The 20,555-nt window shown below is 31.9% G+C and overlaps 3 protein-coding genes, 1 long non-coding RNA gene and 1 other non-coding gene across 5 annotated transcripts; 1 reads left to right on the forward strand and 4 right to left on the reverse strand.

The window, feature by feature from the left end:
• Nucleotides 1-571: 571 nt before the first annotated feature.
• On the reverse strand, nt 572-2,123 carry LOC21406587 (probable glutathione S-transferase). The gene is made up of 2 exons (XM_010099391.2): nt 1,710-2,123; nt 572-1,097 (listed from the first exon to the last, which is right to left on the reverse strand). Exons 1-2 carry the CDS (start codon nt 2,022-2,024, stop codon nt 729-731), a joined length of 684 nt encoding a protein of 227 aa, XP_010097693.1. The 5' UTR covers nt 2,025-2,123; the 3' UTR covers nt 572-728.
• A 7,196-nt stretch (nt 2,124-9,319) lies between these two features.
• TRNAE-CUC lies at nt 9,320-9,392 on the reverse strand. Its single transcript has one exon. It is a non-coding gene; the product is annotated as a tRNA-Glu (tRNA).
• A 1,950-nt stretch (nt 9,393-11,342) lies between these two features.
• LOC112091848 lies at nt 11,343-13,422 on the reverse strand. Its single transcript, XR_002902325.1, has 3 exons — nt 13,207-13,422; nt 12,648-12,802; nt 11,343-11,628 (listed from the first exon to the last, which is right to left on the reverse strand). It is a non-coding gene; the product is annotated as an uncharacterized LOC112091848 (long non-coding RNA).
• Nucleotides 13,423-13,593: 171 nt separating this feature from the next.
• LOC21406588 lies at nt 13,594-17,788 on the forward strand. The gene is made up of 4 exons (XM_010099392.2): nt 13,594-13,715; nt 15,967-16,093; nt 16,193-16,265; nt 17,361-17,788. Exons 1-4 carry the CDS (start codon nt 13,688-13,690, stop codon nt 17,631-17,633), a joined length of 501 nt encoding a protein of 166 aa, XP_010097694.1. The 5' UTR covers nt 13,594-13,687; the 3' UTR covers nt 17,634-17,788.
• Nucleotides 17,789-17,867: 79 nt separating this feature from the next.
• On the reverse strand, nt 17,868-19,035 carry LOC112091847. The gene is made up of 3 exons (XM_024166467.1): nt 18,866-19,035; nt 18,671-18,740; nt 17,868-18,075 (listed from the first exon to the last, which is right to left on the reverse strand). Exons 1-3 carry the CDS (start codon nt 18,983-18,985, stop codon nt 18,026-18,028), a joined length of 240 nt encoding a protein of 79 aa, XP_024022235.1. The 5' UTR covers nt 18,986-19,035; the 3' UTR covers nt 17,868-18,025.
• Nucleotides 19,036-20,555: the final 1,520 nt, after the last annotated feature.

Raw genomic sequence — 20,555 nt, forward strand, 5'->3', positions numbered from 1 at the left:
AAAAAATTAGTAAAAATATAAATATTTTGACATATCATATATAAATTTTAAATGTGGATTCATAAATAAATATTGAATACTTTTACTTAATTAAACAATTAAATAACTTGTCAAAATAGTATTAGTAAGAGAGAGAATAAGGGAATAATATAGAGTTGAGCTAAAAATTATATGATACAATATGATACGGCATAATACCAAACAATACACTTTACCAAACGTGCCCCAATAAGCTTATTGTGTAGGCTCATCAAATCATTAAGGCGTCGTTGAGTTCGTGAATTCAAGTTTTCAATTTAAGCTGAGATGTGATTTTTTGTGAGAGTTTTTAACTGTAGCAGAAAAAATTAGATGTGACTTTTTATGAGAGCTTTTAACTATAGCAAAACTGAAATTGAAAACTCGAATTAATAAAATGAACGGAGTCCAAAACACCAAAGTGAATTTGGCTAGCACGGTTTGTTTTACCTAAAAGCTAATCATTCTAAATTTACTGTCATTATATATCTTGAGCATCACCAACGTTTCCCACAAAAAGTAGTTTAATAATATTGCTCACCAAATCCATAAGTAGAGAAAGCTTTAAATTCACAAAGCTATGAAATAAACAATAAGACCATGATATCCGGCCGAATGGCCGTCCCTTTATAAACATTATTTATTTGTCGACAATACATTCATAGGACTCGTGGCATTGAACAAACCACAGAAAAAAAAAAAGAAGTTTCTCACTTGTCCTTTTCTGCTTCTTTTGCAAGAGACGCCTCACGAATGGAATGGAATTTGGCAACAAGTTTGTCTCGAGGCGGCCAACTTTCTTTGATCACTGGAATATCCGCAAAAACTTGCATCCAATTGAACAACAGAGGAAACTTTTCTTCTGGTATTAATTTCAGCCCGGTAATCTCTTCAAATACGCTCACCAAGTTTGCAAGCCAGCCCAATGCAATGTCCACAAGCCCAATTTCCTCACCCCCAAAGAGCTTCTTTCCCTTCAGCTCTTCCTCCAAGTACTTGAGGTTCTCCACAGCTGTTGAAAGAGCTTCCTCTTGCTCCTTCCCTTGCTTGGTAAAAGCTTCCCAAATCGCCGGCAAAACCTAATAGTTTAAAAAAAAAAAAGCAATGAGACGTCACAATTATGCGTTACATGTCATTGGAAGTAAACTCGTCAATATTTTTATATATCAATTTCGGACTAGTTCAAAATTTAGTGATAACTATAATTTTTTTTTTATGCATGTATGTAAACTACAGGTACAAATTCAATTTCTATAATATGTAAGGTTTTTTTTTTTTTTTTTTTTTTTTTTTTCTCTCTCTCTCTCTCTCCTAAACGCATCCACAAACAGCAGGTGATGATATTATTTGGTATCAATTGCACACAAAATTTTCTCCAACCACCGTACCGAGAGACATCAATTAACTATATAACATGTTCCTAAATAGTCTTAATTAAGTAGTCTCCATTGGTATTTGCAAAAGCTCTCCGACAAATTTTCTCTTGATCATACCATAAACAACTAGATAAAATCACAAAATAATTGTGTACATTAATAGTCCCGTTTAGTTTGTTGATTCGATTTGAGATGTGATTTTATGTGAGAACTTTTTATTATAGTAAAAAAGTTAAATGTGACTGTTTTTTAGAGTTTTTTACTATAATAAAACGTAAATTTTAAATTCTAAAGGGAGATAATATAAAACTTTACCTTTTCGTCACCAAACTTGGCCCAAAACCGAGCGAGGGCTCTCTGATGAGGCTGATCAGACAGCAAAGGATGTTGCTTCCATGTCTCATCGATGTACTCAAGAATTACAAGAGATTCAGCGATGGGTTTTCCGTTGTGCACAAGCACAGGCACTTTCTTGTGGATGGGGTTGTACCCAATAAGAAGATCGCTTTTGTGGGAAACTTCTTCATAGATTGTTTCGTATTCGACGCCCTTGAGTTTCAGAGCCCACACAATCCTTAGAGCATAAGGACTTGACCATGTCCTGAACAGCTTCACTTCCTCGTCTCCCATAATCCTTTCCTTCCAATTCTTTTTTCTGGATCTTTTGTGATTATTGATTATTATAACAGCCAGTAATTAGATATATACTACTCAACAGGCCACTAATTGTCTTTTTCTATGTCGATATTAGAATTCAAGAATTTGTCTTCATCTTCGGTTGGGTTAATTCTATATATGGCGTGTGAAATTTACATTCGATCTATTTGTCTTTAATTTTTCAAACATTACACAAACAGTAGCTGATGTTTTATTTTTTTTTAGTTTTGGTCAGATGCGTTAAAATTTAATATAATTTTTATAAATTAGAATTTAAAATTAAAAATAATTAAAATTTTAAATTAAAAATTAATTTTAATTTTTTTTATTGTTTTAATCTTTAAATTTTATATGTTTTTAATTTTAATTTATAATTTTTATAAATTTTATTAAATATTTAACAATAAATTAACAAAATAATAAAAATAAAAATAAAATAAAATCTCCAAGATTAATCGTGAGATATTAAAAAAAAAATCATGAATTAAAATAGAATTGTAGTCCTCCAAAATTATTTGTGAGGTTTATCCTTTTCGGTTTGACTTTCTGCCATATTGGAACATTTTGGTCAGTAGTGGCGGCTATAAAATTGAGTCTGGATTTGTTGTTCTGAATTTTTAATCTTATTGGTTGTCCCAATAATATTTTTACATATCATTTAAAAATTTGACCATAGAAACAGAAATTACGGAAACTATTGAGAATGAATAGTCGATCAAAAGTATTAATGGAGGCACATCCAATAAGAAAATAAAATGAGACAACGGAGTGCTTCTTAAATTGCACGGCTTTTGGAAGGAATATGAAAAAGAATCTAACAACATGGAAAAACTTTGATATCTCAAATGATACCTAATTAATTGGATTATGACATATTATTTAAGGAACTTAAATATTAAAGTACGTAAAAAAATTATCATCCATTTACTATTACCACTATGGCCATAATAAAATCTCGCAAGTAGAATATCAGCTGTGTCACCCACTAGGGCAAGGCCAAAAACCACCATTTCCAATGCTCGAGTTCAAAGAGTTGTGTTTGATGGGTCGGAGTTTTTATCTTTTGGTAACATTGGTTCTTGATAAGGGTGGTAATTCATGTTAATAAGTCTTATTCGTATCAATCCATTTATTAATTGTATTAAAAAATATCAACCTAAACACGACTTGTTTATTAAATGTATCAAAAATATCGACCTAAATATGATTCATTTATTAATCATATCAACCCGTATAACCCGTTTAAATTAATATATTGAATAAATAAATAATATAATAATGACTTATTTAACACGGTCATGACAAGTTTAACATATTTATTAGTCAATTTATATTTTTCTTTAAGAAAAATAAATGAAATTTACCTACAAATATTAAAATTCACATTATTTATATTTAATATGTCATATTAACTCTCATATTATATCACATAACATTAGATTACAGATAATACATATAGTTAATCGTGTCAATTTGTGTCATTTATTAATCGTGTCAACCCGATTATGACTAAAATCCATTTATAGTAAACCTAAACCCGCTAATTTCGTACGGGTTTCAAATCGTGTTGTCGTGTCACTACTCGGATTGCTAGCCCTAATTCTTAATTATCTACATTAATGAACAATACAACATGTTTATAAGTAGATTAGTCTTTTGAAACTGATGGTTTTCAATGATTCCAAATATTATAAAACACGAATTACTTATAAGCATATTATAGGAAGCAAAGTTAGTTTTCCAGTTCTTCCAGATGACTATATGCTTATCACAGGAAGCAAAGTTAATGCCAAGCTAGATCTAAACACGCTATTTTCTTTGATGAGTGTGGAGGTCAAGCAATGTCATTGCAGTTAACATTGACAAAGGTAAAGGATTTATACGACACTAGTAAAATATTAGAAAAATGATATATACAACCAATATAAGCCTTAATTTTAAATTAATTGGGATCGGTTATATAAATTTTTTATTTTTAGTCTGTTCTATTAAACACGAGACCCTCATGAAACCTTAGATCTTAAAAGTCGTGTTTAACTACGTCAATTTAAATAATTCTTAGTCTACCTATCACTCTCTTAATATTAGGTATTTGGAAGGAATATATAGATAAAGTTTTTTTTTTTTTTTTTTTTTTTGGAAGGGATATATAGATAAAGTTTGAATTTTGCCATCATTATTAATATGACAAACAAGCTTAAAAAATACCTTAATTGAACTTTTCTCCTCCTCTATGGTTAAAAATGACACTTATCGGTAATGTTGGAGCGCCGGCTTTAAAGAGAGAATAAAATAAAAAGTAGATGGTTGAGATTGATCTAGGTTTTTTATTAATGTTTTATTTAATAAAATACCGATTAAGCCCTTTTAAAACTCACATGTGCCAGTCACATGCTTCTGTTAGTCTTTTAATATCTACTGGTTAAATGGAGTAAATTGTAATAATTAAGTAAATTGAGAGAGTTGATTATCAAAATTAAAAATTTAAGAGGTGATTTCCTAAAGCACAATAAATTCGGGGACTAATTGTACTAAAGGCCATGTGTTAATTAATCTTGCCACCTAACAGGGTCGATTCATCATGTGTCAACCAACATCATATAATTTAGTCTGTTTAGTTCGCTGATTCGAATTTTTAATTTGAGTTGACATGTAATTTTATGTGAGAATTTTTTACTATAACAAAAAAAATTAAATGTGACTATTTCTGAAAATTTTTTACTATAATAAAACTCAAATTCTAAACTCGAATCGATAAAATGAACGGACCTACATAAGCAGTTAATAAAAAGGGTTCCGACGGTTTAAAAAAACTTTAGTCTATGGACACGCCCATACTAAAAAATCTTCCTAATAAAAAAATATCCAAATCCTGTGTCATATTACGATTTCTTTTGAAAAAGAAAAGCCTGGTCTTCTAGTAAAGGCGTGGAGCCGCCCCTCCCAACTCTCCCTTTCTCTGTGTCTCAATTCTCTCTCTCTCTCTCTCTCTTCTTTCTATTGCTCAAAAAACCAGCCAAATCTCATATTCCTAACTCTCTGTTTCAGTCAGTCATAATTTATTTTTTGTCTATACTCTTCCAGAAAGTACTTCAAGATTCTCTACCCGATCTTCTTGCCCAACTTCTGACCGTGTCACGTCGTTAGTTGAATTTTTATTGAAGCATTTGAGGAACACTATTTGAGGAACTAGTGTTGTTAGTTTTTTCAAAAAAAAAAAAAAAAAGACTACACTAATTGAAATGGTTGTTGACAAAAGGGGAGTAGTCAAAACTCAAAATCAATGTCAGAAAGACCAGGATAATTTCTTTTTTCAAATTTCTTAACTTGCTACAACTCAATAATATTTAGCATTAATCACCACTACAAATATCTATATACTATTAACATCATGAAGATGAGAAGATCAATTCAGAGCCTTAAAACCCGGTTTTATGTTCCATTAACAAATCTAATCTTTATAGTACTAATTCTGTAACATACAAATCTTTACAATACTCCCATAACATATAACAATTAAATGGAAGAAGAAAAAAAAGTTTCGAACTTTATCTGCAAAAAAGAAAAGATAATGAAAGGGATAGAGGGAACCTGGGATCATATTGTTGTTATTATGGTTGCTGGGAAACGTTAGGACTGAGTCAGCACTTGGCACTTCAAGTAGTTTTAACAAGTACAGATTTCAACTTCTGACTGAATTGATTATCCTAATATTTCCCGAGCAAAAGATTATCCTAAAATTCAATTGTTATATTAATGTTATGTTTAGTAGGATGGATAGAAAAGAGAAAGAAAAGAGAAGTAAAATACTTTGGTGAAGGAAGCAATATGATTTTTTCTCATGTTGTTTAGTAGAAGAGAAAAAAAAGTGAAAAGAAAATATTAAATTTAAGACATTTTATAATAATACCCTAATACAAATAAAAATATGATGAACAATGAAGGTTAAAATTGTTATTTTACATCTCATTTTTTTATCAAATTTTTTCCCGCCTATTTTCTTTCCAAAGTTGGAAGGATTTAAAATTAGTGGGTTCTATGAATTTTAATTTTCCTTCCTTCCTCATTTCCGAGACGTTTAGTTCATGGATTAAAATCATGTGATTAGAGCCATTTTCGATTTATGTGTATTTTTTGTAAGAGAAAACACTGTAGTGAACTATGAACTATGATTCAAATCATAGTTTGAATCCTCAAATCAAACATCCCCTTCATCTCTATTAAACAATCTAAAATTTTATTTTTCTCTATAAAATCATTTCTCTATTTTTTTTCTTTCTTTTTCACCCTATCAAACACATGTAAAAGAGGAGAGAGGAATGTCACCACAATAGTCGAGACGATTCCTTAAACACCCCTCCGCTAAGCTTTGTTCTTTTATAATAAGCTTCATTTTTTTTCTTGTTTGTGTTCTCTACTTTTATAATGACCTTGTAAGGACATGATTGAGCTGCATTAAAATAATAACAATAATAAAAAATTACAATTAAATCTATTTATCTATAATCTACAACTATATATAAAGCGGAGTTCCATTCGGTCAGTGTTCAAAAACTTCGTTTAGGTATTTTGTGGGTCTCTCTCTCTCGCTCTCTCTCTCTTCGTTTGCTAAAGTCAAGCCTCAGTAGTGTCATTTTGTGTCGAATTCAACCATGCTCATTACTTATCCTTTTCGTTTTTCTTGTCGTTTTTTTTTTAAATATTTTTTTCTTCTCTTTCCCCCCTCTTTTCTCACGTTTTTGTCTCTTTCTTTTAAATATTTATATTTTTAAATTTTTTTCCTTACAATACTTGTTTTTTAAGTTGTCCATATTTAGGTGCCGTTTATTTTAAGAGTTATGTATGATTTATGATCATGATTCTTAATTTTATTACAGTATTTTTCTCTCATAAAAAATTTAAATTTTAAAAATTAAAATAATGAACCATGATTTTGAACCTATGAACCAACGTCACCTTAATGTTGGGTAGGAGGGAGTGAGGCATTATTTGATAAGAAAGAGGAGAGAGATGAGAGATGTAGGGAGAGACTCTCCCTTCAGGTCCACAATTTTAGATCTTTCAATTCAATGAAAGGATCCAACCAATCTACTAAAATTTAAAAAAAAAATGACTTTTTTACTTTTTAAAAGTAATTCTTAACAAATAGTAAAATTGACAATGTAGTAATTAAATAAAAAATTATCATATATCCTTTCAACTCTCCATCCCTCCCACTAAATAACATAAAAAATTATTATAATCCTCTCCATCCTTTACATTCTCACCTCTCCATCCCTCCCCATCCTCTCCATCCCTCTTACCAAATGATAAATGTTCTTTAAATATGTACCACTATTTCAATATTTTTGCTTACTGATAAGGACACTTTGGATATAACTGTTTATTATTGAATAAATTATTAAATATTTAAACTTTAGTTAAACATTTTTCATGATTTTTATTGAGAATATTTTAATTAAAATTTGTTTAATTTTTACTTATTTATTTACAAATATTAAAAAATATATATATAAGAAGTCATGCAACTGAGCCACGAAAGACATGTAATCAAATTGTTTGAAAGAGCAAATTGTTTGAAAGGGTGTTTGTATAGGTTTTGGAAGGAAAATAATGTGGAGGCATCAACTCAAAGGATCTTGGTTTTGAAATATGAAGATCTAAAAAGAGACGTACGGTTTCCATCAAGAAGTTAGCAACCTTTGTGGAATTGCCTTTTTTAAAAGAGGAAGAAAATCAAGGAATTATTTGATCGAAGAAATATCAAAGTTTGGCCTCAAATGAGAAGTTTGAAATATGAAGATCAAAATAGCGCTTTCTTTAGAAAAAGGTAAGGTGTCAGATCCGAGATTGGATGAATTATCTAACACCTGCAATGGATGAACATTTTTTTTTTATAAAAAATATCTTCAAAGAGAAATTATCGAATTTGTCATTTCACTTCCAGAAATTATCTGTATGGTGTGTGATGAAAAATGCAACAAGCCATCCTTATAATGGAATTGTTAGTTGTATTTTTTAACCTTTGTGTAAAGATAATAATTGACGAAAAAATTAAATAGAAACACATTTAAAAAAATATATTTTCTAACTAAAAATAAAATAAAAATACATGTAAAAAAATTACTCTTATAGGACTAACGTGAGATACAACATATTTTTAAAAAACACACAAGAAATTAAAATATAAAAAAATCACAAACAAAAATATTAAAAAAAGTAAAAAAAAAAAAACAAGAAAAAGAAAAGAGTTTTAGCGCTTTTATGTATTTTTAGATACAACCTTAATTAAAAGGTGCATTTTCATATAAAGAGATAATTGTTATAATAGATACAACCTTTAATAAAAATGTGCATTTTCTAAATAGACACAACTGTTATAACAAACATATATATTAATAACAAACACTTAATTCTAACGTTTGAATCTTGTCCCATCAAATCAACGGCTCTGATGACTTTTGATTTTCCAAGAGATCTTATAATTTCCCTAACAATGCTTCCAATATATATATATATATATATATAAAGATCACTTTCCGACTACATATTTCTAATACCTAATCCTACCAACGTATGCTTTGATATTAATATATTGTGAAAAAAACACACAATTCACTCGGATTAAATCTTTGTGACAACAACATAAGATACTTCAATTCTAAGAAATTATTAAAAGAAAAGACTAATTGTTACCTACAATATTAATTTATAGAAATTTATTGAAGAAGAAAATCCAGTAAAGGTCAAGGCAAATCTTCATTTAAATTGGAGTCGACTTCATTCGGCAAATCCAGTCATATCAAAACAAATTTTATGTCATGATAATCATCGAAGCAACAACATTTTTAGGGCATGATTCAGTGTCAGGTTTATAAATTTTTAGTTCAAATCTTATCAAAATTTTTTAGTTCTTTAGTACTTTTGTACATTTTTCCTCTTTTTTTTTTTTTGTAGGGCAAATATTTAAATAATCCATAGGTTAAAAGTAGAAAATCAACAGTCCACTAATGAATTTATCAAGAAATAAATAAAATCAGGGCCCGTTTAGTTCGCTGATTCGAGTTAAAATGTGATTTTATGTGAGAGTTTTTTACTGTAGTAAAAAAGTTAGATGTGATTGTTTGTGATAGCTTTTTACTGTAACAAAACTCGAATTCTAAACTCGAATCAGCGAAATGAACGGGATCTCAATGAATGATATCTTAAACCTAAAACAAATAAATGAAAAGTTGTTCTGACATTAAAAAAAAAAAAAAAAGGCTGTATTCCGTTGCCGGGACTCGAACCCGGGTCTTTCAGGTGAGAGCCGAATATCCTAACCACCTAGACTACAACGGAGTTAGCCATTCGCTATGACTTTTAAATAAATAGAGTAGGACTACAAACAAAAAATGAACAATTAGACTTTTAGGTGTTTACACGTTTTTAGACCAATAATTTTAGTCATCGCAAAACAAACCGTTGATTTTGTCCTCGCAGGAATGGAAAAGGGTCGTGCTCATGTGAGCTTATTTATTTATGCTTTTTTTACTTTGTTAAATTGAAATTCATTAACCCAAGAAACAGAGGCAACAACAAGAGTCCACCAAAGCAAACTAGAAATCAAGGGGAAAAAAAAAACCGTAACCAAACTAAACATAGCCAAATATTAGGAAAAAGACCTTTTGGATCTTTAGAACACATTCATACTACACGTCATTATTAAACATTTTCCACTTTGCATTAACGATAAGCCATTCATCTCGTGAGGAACCTAAGCAGTTCAAAGAGCATCTATTATAAGTGATTACTCAAATTACCCTTTTAATTGTTAAACCATGAAATTATTCCCTACTCCCAAAACTTAACAATGTATCATTCAAATTGTGTTGGACCATTAGATATCATCACACATTCAGGCTTAATCAAAGCACAATAATCTCGTGGTCGTGGATGCTGTTATTGTTATTGTTTGATTATCAAAATTGTCTCCCGGTAAACCTGAATTGAATACGAAATCGCTCATTGACTATTAAATCGTCACATTTTACTAACTTTTCACGTCCCTCTAATAATATCATGTTACTTCACCAAAGATGTCATGTGAAATAAAATATAATGTCACGTCAATTAAAATGCTGCGTGAGCTAAAATATTTTAATGATGTGCCATAATACTATAGGGGACAAGATGTGAACAAGGGACATGGCCAAATTTGATCATTAGTGTTGCACCAATGCTCATTACCCATAGCTTCATTCTATTATTTTGATATTTGAAAAATAGATGGAAATCACCATGTGCCTATCACGTGAAGTTTTGCCATGGGTAATTTTATTCCCGCGTTCTCTCCCATATCTCTCACCTACCATGCCTAACCACCACCTCTTCTCCACTTTGATACTTCTCTGTTAGGATCTTGGTTGAGTCTCACATTGTTAAAATATGGGCTTAGCATGTAGGCTTATAACCACTTAGGCACCCTCTCCCTACAAGCTAGCTTTTGGGGATGAAAACTACCAAGGGTTATAACAATTGATATCAGAGCATGCTCCTCCTCAGGCCCACGTTGCGGAAGGGGCGACCTGGAAAGGCTAGAGTGGGCCGCCGTGGACGTCGGTGTCGGAAGTGTGGTGGTATGTTAGGATCCTAGTTGAGTCTCACATTGCTAAAGTATAGGCTTAGCATGTGGGTTTATAACCACTTAGGCACCCTCTCTCTACAAGTTAGCTTTTAGGGATGAGTTCTATCGAAGAGTTATAACAATCTCTCCCTTACCCTGCTCCAAACATGAGCCAATCCCATCACTCGTTCTCCGCCACTTGGCTTCAAAATTGAACCCAAACCCACTAAATGAAAATTCGGCCATGGTAGGTTAACCCAAAGTCGATGTCGGGTTAAATCGGGTTGGGTTACAGGTTGATGGTAAATCGGGTTATAGGTTTTTGTGCTGTCCTAATTAGTGTTGTGGACTGACGCTGAAATCAGGAGCTTTCAGAAAGGATGGCATCAAGTTTATGTGGATGGAGATGCAAAAATTGTAGTAGATGGCTTAAAGTTAATTAAGCATTCTTGTAGTTATACATATACATAACAGAACCTACTTCAATCTTAAGTGGGCACAGCTTGCACAAAAAAGCTATAACCTGTGTGATTAAATATGGAAGAACAAGAACTAGTTATTTACTTATGGATCCAAACAACTAATTAACAATACAATTAAGTACCGGATCTGTAATTGACAATACAATTAAGTACCGGATCTGTCGGATCATAAAACAAAATGTTGGACGTGGGTTAAGACCATGGGACACAGAATGATATGTATCAATAGCATATATTCACCTCGTTCACTATCTACTTAACTGGTAAAAACTTAAAAGGCAAAGTATAAGATACACTTATTCATCATACAATTAGTGATTACTCCTCGTACATGATCATATGTTAACAAAGGGTCTATAATTCTTTAAAGCGAGGCACGAAGTTTTTCTGTTAAAGACATAAAGGAGAGGGTGTTGACTAGTGATGACATGTACCTCAACGCCACCTTCAACAATTCTTCTGAGCAACCTGGTTTCACCATCTTCTTTACCTGATGAATGAGGTCATGAAGCACCCAGATTTGGCGTTAACTTCTACACAACATGAGATTGGAACCAAAAAGGAATGTCCAATTATAAGATAACTAGTGGATTTATAAGCACTTGGGTCAGTTCTACCCAATGGGTTTGTAACAATTAGTATCAAAACAAATCCAACATGTCATATGCTTAGTGAAGTAGCCGAAGAGAAAAGGGCTACTACATGATGGAAGGTAGGATCTGTGAAGTCACCTGGCTAGGAAGATGGGCTGCCGTGGACAGCGGTTACGAATCATGGTGGAATGTTAGATACCAAAAGTCGAACATGGAATAATTATTAGATGACTAGTGGATTTATAAGCCATCGGGTCCCCTCTCTTTGCATGGGTGACTTCTACCCAATGTGTTTGTCACCGATATCAAGTGATGAAGTAGTTTTTCTTTAGAAGCCAAAACTTTTATTAAGTGACGTAGTAGTTGATTTGTTAAGAGTATAGCCAATATGACGCTTAAACTCGTTAGCATATGTGGTATTTAACCAAATGAAAACTCGCATTATCTGGTATCTGAAGCTTGGTAAACAAATTGATTCCCATGAGATTACTCATTTTCTAAAGATCCTACTATCCTTTAAACCTTGCTGGGTACTAATGGAACTAAAGCAAAAAAAGGAAAGAACTATGAGATACTTTGGAGCCTAGCTTGAAAGGTAAATCTATGAGTTAAATCGTAATTATGCAAGTGTTAGTGCAAAACCAGACTGACTAGGAGAGCCAATGATCCGATTTCAAGAAAGAATACACATATATATATATATATATATAAATGCGCTTTTGGAAGCTCTAATGATTTACAAATAATGCAGAACTTTCACTTTGGACTTGTTAATTTAGGCTTTTTACAGGCTCTAAACTTTCACTTTGGACTTGTTAATTAAGAGCACTTCAAGGAATTAGAGAAAGACAAACACATTTGAAATTAACATAAGCAGGTACAATTATTCAAGCAATAATCAAAATTTTTAACATACCGTGTCAAGGTAAGCATGCAACTCATTTATCTTCCCAATGTAATCCTGATCTTCTTCTGTGAACAGAACTTCGACCTTGTTGTAAAGATCTCCCCGCTCTATCTGAGTGGCCCCGAGATTTTCGCAGAGATTGTCCATTATAAATCCTTGACAATCTGATTTAGAACACAGTTAACACAATGAAAAAGTAAGAAACAATTATTCAAAAGTAAGAAACAATCATGTGAGTTTCGCATATTTTTATTTTCGTTCTCATGTGATTTCGACAAAATTTAAAGTTCAGAAATCAGAAACACACACTACATAAAAAGCTCCTTAAATTTAAAAAATATTCATCATATCAGAATCAATTTTTTTTTTTAATTATCAATCCTGAAGACTCGTACATGCCCATCAACGCCAATATCAAAAAATCTCAAACAGATTGCAGATAGTTCACTCAAGAAACATGTGCGATGAAACTTTAACTACCCAAAAGTTTTTCAAATTAAAATGTGACTGTAAGAGAGAGAGAGAGTCAAAAGACCCAAGAAAATCTTTTTTTTTTTTTATAACTCACCTCAGGGAATTGAGCTTGAAGCTTTTCATCACCCATTTGCAAAAACAAAAGAGACCCAAAAAGATTCTCACTTTAATCAGACAATTCACTTTGGATCCCACGAAATTTACGAACAAAAGAAATTCAGAAGAGGCCCAGAACTGTATCGAGCATTTTGTCAAACACAAAGCGAGCAAAATTCCTTTGGAAATTATTATATAATAAATACTAGTGGATATATTTGTTATCACTCACTGTTTATCTTGGACTGATTTGTATTTTCCTGTGAAGAGAAGAGGTAACGTCTAATATAAGCAAAAACTACTTGCCACGTGGCCCCCTAGATCCTCCTCTCTCTCTCTATCTCTCTCTCTCTCTCTTCGCTCTTTAATCTCTTCGATGTGAGCATCTCAGAAGTCAGAAAGAACCTTTGAACCTGACCAAGCATATCTCTTATTCTCTCTCTCTCTCAAAGCGACGGCGTTTTGTTGCAATCTCTGCCATGGGACAGGTCTTGGACAAACTTCAAGGTATCAATCATCCAATATTTTTTCCTTCATTTATTTATTTATTTATTTTCCTTTTTTGGGGTTGTTGATGTTCTTGTTCTATTGTGAAGTTGTTGAGTTTGGTATGTGAGTTATATGAAGAAGATGAATAATTGCTAATAAGAAAAAAGTCAAAACTAGATTAGCAAAAAAAAAAAAAAAAAAAAGTCAATACTAAAACTGCTGAGGAAAAAAGAGAAAAAAATTTGGTGTTTTCCTATCTGTTGCATAGAAACATAAACAGACCTGGCCATTTTCTTGAGGATTCTTCCAGAAAAGCTCAACTTTCTTCTGGCAATACTATTCAGTATTCCCCCCTTTTTTTTTCTTTTGGTTTTTTATTCATTTATTTTTTTTTTTTTTGCTATATTTCCTTGGGAGTTTTTGACTTCTTGCAGAAAGTGGTTTTTTTTTTTGTTTTTCTTTTTTTTTTATTGGATTACTTCTAGGAGTGTCAAATTGTCAATATTTTGATGGCCTTAGATTTTGTTTCAAAATTACATTCCCATGTTATTTTTTTTAAAGAATAATATAATAATAGTAAACAATGCTAATGTCCTTATTCAAATACGGGAAGCATATCTCACGCGTTTTTTTTTTTTTTTTTTTTTTCTCATGACATGTTTTAAATATTAGATCTGATAAAAATGAAATGAAATAAAAAAATAATACAAAATTGACAAAAGAATTCTCAATTCTTATTTGACATGTTAAACAGTTTGTTTAATATGTTAATTGTTATATATTGAAAAGGAGTAATAAACATTCACTTGTAACTTATAATATTATCATATATATATATATATATATGATTTGTTCGCCTACCGTACGATGTCAAGTTTTAATAGTAAAAAGTGAATGAATATCATCTTTACATGAATTGAGTGTTATATTACCACTAAGTTCTGCAATTATCGTAACTTAACTTTATTTAGAAATCTAAACTAATTGAAATTAGAATAGAACAAGAATAAATATAAATACAAAAATCAAATAAAATATGAAAACTCTTATGCACAAATATGTATTAGGGACTTGACTCCACCCTATCATTTCTATATTCATCCTATTTAGCTATTACTAGCTAATTCTACTCAATTCATTAATCATAAGTTTTTGAAAGTAATTTCACTCATTCTTCCAAGTGCCGAGCAAAATAGTATGCAAAATCTAGTTAAACAATATCCCTATTAGCCTAATCAAATCAAGCATTCATTAAGCAACCTAATTTTGATTATCTGAATTAATTGGCCTCTCGAACTTAACTAACTCTAGGTTGTGTTTTCCTAATATCAACATGTGAAAGTAACTCTCCCAAGCCTAAATTCACACATCTATAGCTCTAATCCATGAAAACACAAATTAGAGCAACTAACATAGAGAAACACAAATGAATTAAATGGAAATCAAACTAACAATTAGCAAAATATTCAAAACATATTTCAAACAAGGTCACATCAAGTTCTAAAATAATAATTTAGCTCAACATATAGGAATCTATAACCAAAAACAAAATCTAAAAACTAAAAAGAAAATAAAGGGAGACGAAAAACTATGTTGGAAGAATGATTTTCTAAGCTTGAATCCACCATCTTCTTCAAGGATCTTCAATGAAATCATGTGATTTGAACCTCCAAAGTTCCTTCTTCTCTAGGGATTTTGTGCCTATTTTTCCTCTCTTCCTCTCCAATTTTGAGAAAATGAGTCTCCTGTCCTTTTATATCTCTCCAAATCAGCTCAAATTGACAGCATTTTGTGTCTGGATGCTTCCCGCTGCAGCGCCGCTAAGGTTTTTAAAAAAATCCTAGCAAACTGGCACAACCGCTGCAGCGGATGGATTTCCCGCTGCAGCGGGTGTGTGGTTTTCCTGCTCTCGGGCAAGAAATCCGCTACAACGAGTGTCTGATTTTGAGGAGGATTTTCACCATCTATATGGTGGAATTAGTGTTTAGTGTCTGCACGAAAGTTGTAGCTCTACCTCTTTTCTTTCTAATGCCACCAAGATCACCTCGTTTGGACTTCGGATGAGAGAGTTATAACCCCCCAAATACTGAAGGATGTTCCGAAGTCAAATTTTCATTCTTTTTATTTCATTTTAACTTCAACCTAAAAAGCAAAATAAAACGCAATAAACTAACAAAAATACTTAAAAACTTACAAATATTCAATCTCAAAATTACTTGATTTATGAATAAAATACTCACTCATCATGGTTGGTTTACACCTTGTGCAGGTAAAGATTGGAGGCAAAGGAAAATAAGGAAGATAACTGATAAGGTTTTTGATCGTGTTCAAGATCAGACAGGAAGGGCTACTTTGACATTTGAAGAGCTATACATTACGGTTCTTCTTACCTACAAGTGAGGAACTAATTATCATTCTGTTTTCCCTGTTCATTCTATAATCTTTGCTCATCAATAAGTTGCTCTTTTTGAGGATGGGATGTCTTCGTGTTGCAGTGATCTCAACAAGCGTTTACCCGGCCCGCATTTCGATCCACCATCCAAAGAAGAAGTCAGAGCCATGATTCAGGTAATCTAGTTCTGTTCTAAGAGGAGTTAAAAGAGGGAGGAAAAAAAAAAAGCTTAATTATGGCCCTTTGTGGTAAAATGCACGGCCAGTGTTCATAGTTATATGAATCCTTCACTATTTATTCACAAATCACAACAAATTTGATAGCTTTTGTATTGATTGCTTCTAATACTTGGTGATGTTAGCCAAGTCTTGAGAAATCTTTATTAGTTCTACCTTCCGTTTTATTACGAAGATAATGAATCTTTTTATCGAATGATCGACAAAAATGCTTCGAGGGTGATTCAGAAGATCTGTAATGAAAATGTGTTTGCTAGAAACGACAAAAGCTTGCACTTGATCTATGTTGATCGATCCATTACGATCGTTATTCATATCCAATATGCTACTTATGGGAACATAAGAAATGCGTAGAATCGGTTTCTTTTGACCAATAGATCAAGTCAAAAACTTCAAATATGGGATTCAAAGAGATCAAATAGAAAATGATACTTTGAATCAGAACTAGGTTTAGCAGGAGTTACCTTAGACACGTTATATCAGATTGCTGGTGTGAAAGTTCAATTTTGCAAATTAGCCACTTAAAGTGTGAATTAATTTCTATTTGGAGCTTAACTGGATTTTCCTCTAGGCTAGCACTTCTACTTATATTTTTCATGACATTTTTAGTCCTTTTGCTTGCTTTCTATTACAACTAACCTTAAAACCAAGCTTAAGAACAGCGTGCTCTGTATGTTTGCTGGAAACTTCCTCCTTTCATCACCTATGACTTAAAAGTTACAGCAAAAGACAAGGAAAAAAAAAAACCCTTAAAATGCACTAATTGTTCTTCCAAGTCATTTTTTACAGCATTTGGTCCAATTTTTGAATGCATTATGCAGGTGGGAATGGGATTTTGAGTTTGCATATTTTTCTTTCGTCTCACTTCCCAAACTTGCGATTTGTTGTTGCTAGTCGATAACAGAAAACATAATGGTAGTTAGACATTGTTAGGAATCAGATATTGGTGGTAACTATTGTTTGTTAATCTGCACCGATGTTTCTTTTTCATACAGAACATTATTGCAAACCCCTTATGGCTAAACAATATTGCAGGAGTGTGACATCAACCTGGACGGAGAAATTGACCGCGAAGAATTTGTGAAGTTCATTCAACGGCTAACAGCAGGTGCATTCGTCACAGTTAGCCAGGGACTAATCGTCACTTTGGTTGTTGCACCAGCATGTGCAATGGCCACAAAGAAGGCCACAGAAGGCGTCCCTGGAGTTGGAAAGGTCGTGCAGAAGATACCTAATTCGATTTACGCCTCTGTTGTGACTCTTGCAGTTGTGTTGCTCCAGCAATCACTGCTGGAGTCAAAAGACTAAAAGTATGTATATTACCATATTATCTGTAGCTGCTTCAAGTCAGACGAAACTAAATTGTTTGTTGATTATGTAATGAACAAATATGTGGACATGGTTTATGAACTTTATGGTATGTTGTTATTGATTAATAAAGCTGCTTGGCAATTGTTGTGTAACATATTGCATTCCTCTCTATTGTTTTGAGTATTGTGAATTGTGATGCTAAAATTAAAATACAATGAAATGGAATAGAGTGACATATAATTAGTTGAACCGTTTATGTAAATACCCTTGCAAACAGAACTACAAATGGAAGAAGTCACCAACTCAAAAAACATCACATATAAACACATCGCAGTGGATATTGGCTTGTTAAGTGTTGTAGGCTGTAGAGATCAATAGTCACGTAGCCATCAAGGAAAATTCAGACTCTGTAGTCGAGATTTGGCTTGATCAAGTAGTTCTGTCACAAACATTATTCACAGTCAAAAGGACGTGCATATGTGATTAAACTCATTTCTGATTCCTGATTTATAGATCAAATCTCATACCGATCCTCACTTTTAAAACGACTCAAAAGTAATGCCCATTTATCAAATTGTTTAAAATTAGTCAATATCGTTCATTCAATAAAATCTCAACAGTAAAAAAGACATGATTCCTTAGTAGCCGTATCCTAACATATAAATTACAAAATTAGCTCTCACTAAACCGGAAATGGTTCTATGTGCCGTTTTCTGTTGAGATTTTTAACATTCAGATGAACATAAAAGACCTGTTTGCAAATATACATTCTGATTCTGCCACAGAGAATTTAAATTCAAAAATTTTCCACCAATAATTCACTCACAAAGTTCTCATCAATGAATAAAGATGACTGACTTGAACACAGAATTCAAACGGGGCCAAAAATCGGGACAACTTAATATTCAGAGACTCATTCTTAGAGGTTTTAAAATTCGGAAACCAAAATGAGATCTGGCCTATTTGAGTAAAATGAGTTAACCCTCGTGCAAAAAAAAAAAAAAAAAAAAAAAAGAGGCAAGACAGGGGTTTACTTTGTTCAGATGCCGTTGCTTTCTGGGTGGTTGTGCGGAAATATACGTTGCCATTTTTCTGGTACACAGCCTGTATAAATAATTAAAAAGTGCATATATATTCATAACAAAGATTATGATTAAACTGAATAAAAGAGAACTAGAAATGTGAGAATGAATTGAGGATTGAGAAAAAGAAATCAGAAATATGTTTACCCGAGAGGAAGAAAGAGCGTGGAGCTCTGCTAAAGCAACTTCGTGGGCTCTTATCTGCTTCACAAGGTCCACTTTCTGTTCGGCTTCTTCGGGGGCGTTTCCTCTCGACGGCGACGCCATCTTCTTTCTTGTTCCTCTGTTTCCCTTTCTCTCTGTCTTGCTCGTCTCCTTTCTGCACTTCTTCTGTAATATTTAATGGCTAAAAACGCTTATTTATTTTATCGATTTAAATTTAAAATTTAAATTTTATTATAATAAAAAAATTTAAAAATAATTATGTTTAATTTTTTTTATTATAATAATTTTTTTTTTATATAAAATTACATTTTAATTTAAATTATAAACTAAATGAACCCTGCATATACAATTATACATATGTGATTGTTGTGGAACTTTTTACACTAATTAAGCAATTGTGTTACCAAAATCACGGAAATACCCTTTATCAATGTTAATTACGTCAACGCCGTGAACTTTTATTCACAAAATAATGACGTGGTTGGTTGACTGAGAAATTTTGTCGAAATCTGCGTTGGCTTTAAAATAAAATGTCAAAAGTACCCTCCAGGCATTAAAAAACCGTTTTTACCCTAACCATATTTTTCCCTCTAATGGTAAAAACAAAAACAAAAAACACAAAAATTCTTGTTCACTTTTCATCAATTTTTTAAATAGTAATATTGTTGAAAAATTTGCACTTGTAACATCTGAAAATAATGCATGTGCTATAGCCATTAACGTAACACAACATAGAATCATATCGAACTCGAACTATATCTAGAAGCATTATATAGTGCAAAGTAAGTTAGAACACGAGTAGATAAAAAATGCATGATCCAAGTTAAGAGAAAGTATGAAGATTTTTAAGGCTGATATGAAGAAGAAGTACATAGTCCAATATAAGTCATAAGACGATGATGATGATGAAATCGAGTCATAAGAGGCTATTTTAAATGGACACTTCATTAACTTTGTGAGTTTAACAATTTGGTCTCTTAACTTTTTTTTTTTGACAATTCACTCTTTAAACTTTAAAATTTATTGTAATGTTGGTCGAATTGAAAATGAATTTAAATATTTAGACAATATCTTTTATGTGAGTGTTTAATAAGAATAATAAATATCTTTTTGCATCGAATTGTTTTTCTTATACGCATCATGAGCGAAATTTTTTTGAAAAAAAGAGAGTTAACTGTTTTGGGAGAAAAATTGGGGGCCTCCCAATTTTAAAAATTTATTCATTCATGACGTGTATAGAGGGTTCAATTCGACGCAAAAAGACTAAGAATTATCCTTATTAAACAGTCACGTGGAAGATACCGTCTAAATTTTTAACTTTGTTTTTAATAATAAATTTCAAAGTTTAAAAAGGTGAATTGTCAAGAAAAAAAGTTAAAGACTAAATTACTAAACTCACAAAGTTGAAGGGGTCTCCATGCAGAAAAACCAGTCATAAGATGATTGAAATTACATATTTCAAAATAAATCGTTAAGGGCTACCAACACATGGTAACACAAAAAAAGAGGCCATCCACTGAGAGTTATTACCACCGTCAAACTAGTCCATCATCAATTCATCATGATAGCAGAAGCTGTTATGTAAAAGTAAGCCTTAATCTGCTTCTCAAATGTTATTGTTTGACAACAAATTTTAAAAGTTGTTAGACAAAAACAAAATTTACTAAACACT

Source organism: Morus notabilis, unplaced genomic scaffold (genome assembly GCF_000414095.1).
Source record: "Morus notabilis unplaced genomic scaffold, ASM41409v2 Scaffold75, whole genome shotgun sequence".
Classification (NCBI taxonomy): domain Eukaryota; kingdom Viridiplantae; phylum Streptophyta; class Magnoliopsida; order Rosales; family Moraceae; genus Morus; species Morus notabilis.

What these genes read in the sequence shown, in the direction of transcription:
- LOC21406587 (XM_010099391.2), bottom strand. Translation starts at nt 2,024, where the DNA reads ATGGGAGACGAGGAAGTGAAGCTGTTCAGGACATGGTCAAGTCCTTAT. An exon ending in CCAAGTTTGGTGACGAAAAG is followed by an intron (nt 1,098 to 1,709) that starts GTAAAGTTTTAT and finishes TTAAACTATTAG; the next exon opens with GTTTTGCCGGCGATTTGGGA.
- LOC112091847 (XM_024166467.1), bottom strand. Translation starts at nt 18,985, where the DNA reads ATGGCGTCGCCGTCGAGAGGAAACGCCCCCGAAGAAGCCGAACAGAAA. An exon ending in ACGCTCTTTCTTCCTCTCGG is followed by an intron (nt 18,741 to 18,865) that starts GTAAACATATTT and finishes TTATTTATACAG; the next exon opens with GCTGTGTACCAGAAAAATGG. An exon ending in AGCAACGGCATCTGAACAAA is followed by an intron (nt 18,076 to 18,670) that starts GTAAACCCCTGT and finishes TGTTTGTGACAG; the next exon opens with AACTACTTGATCAAGCCAAA.
- LOC21406588 (XM_010099392.2), top strand. Translation starts at nt 13,688, where the DNA reads ATGGGACAGGTCTTGGACAAACTTCAAG. An exon ending in ACGGTTCTTCTTACCTACAA is followed by an intron (nt 16,094 to 16,192) that starts GTGAGGAACTAA and finishes TTCGTGTTGCAG; the next exon opens with TGATCTCAACAAGCGTTTAC. An exon ending in AAGTCAGAGCCATGATTCAG is followed by an intron (nt 16,266 to 17,360) that starts GTAATCTAGTTC and finishes ACAATATTGCAG; the next exon opens with GAGTGTGACATCAACCTGGA.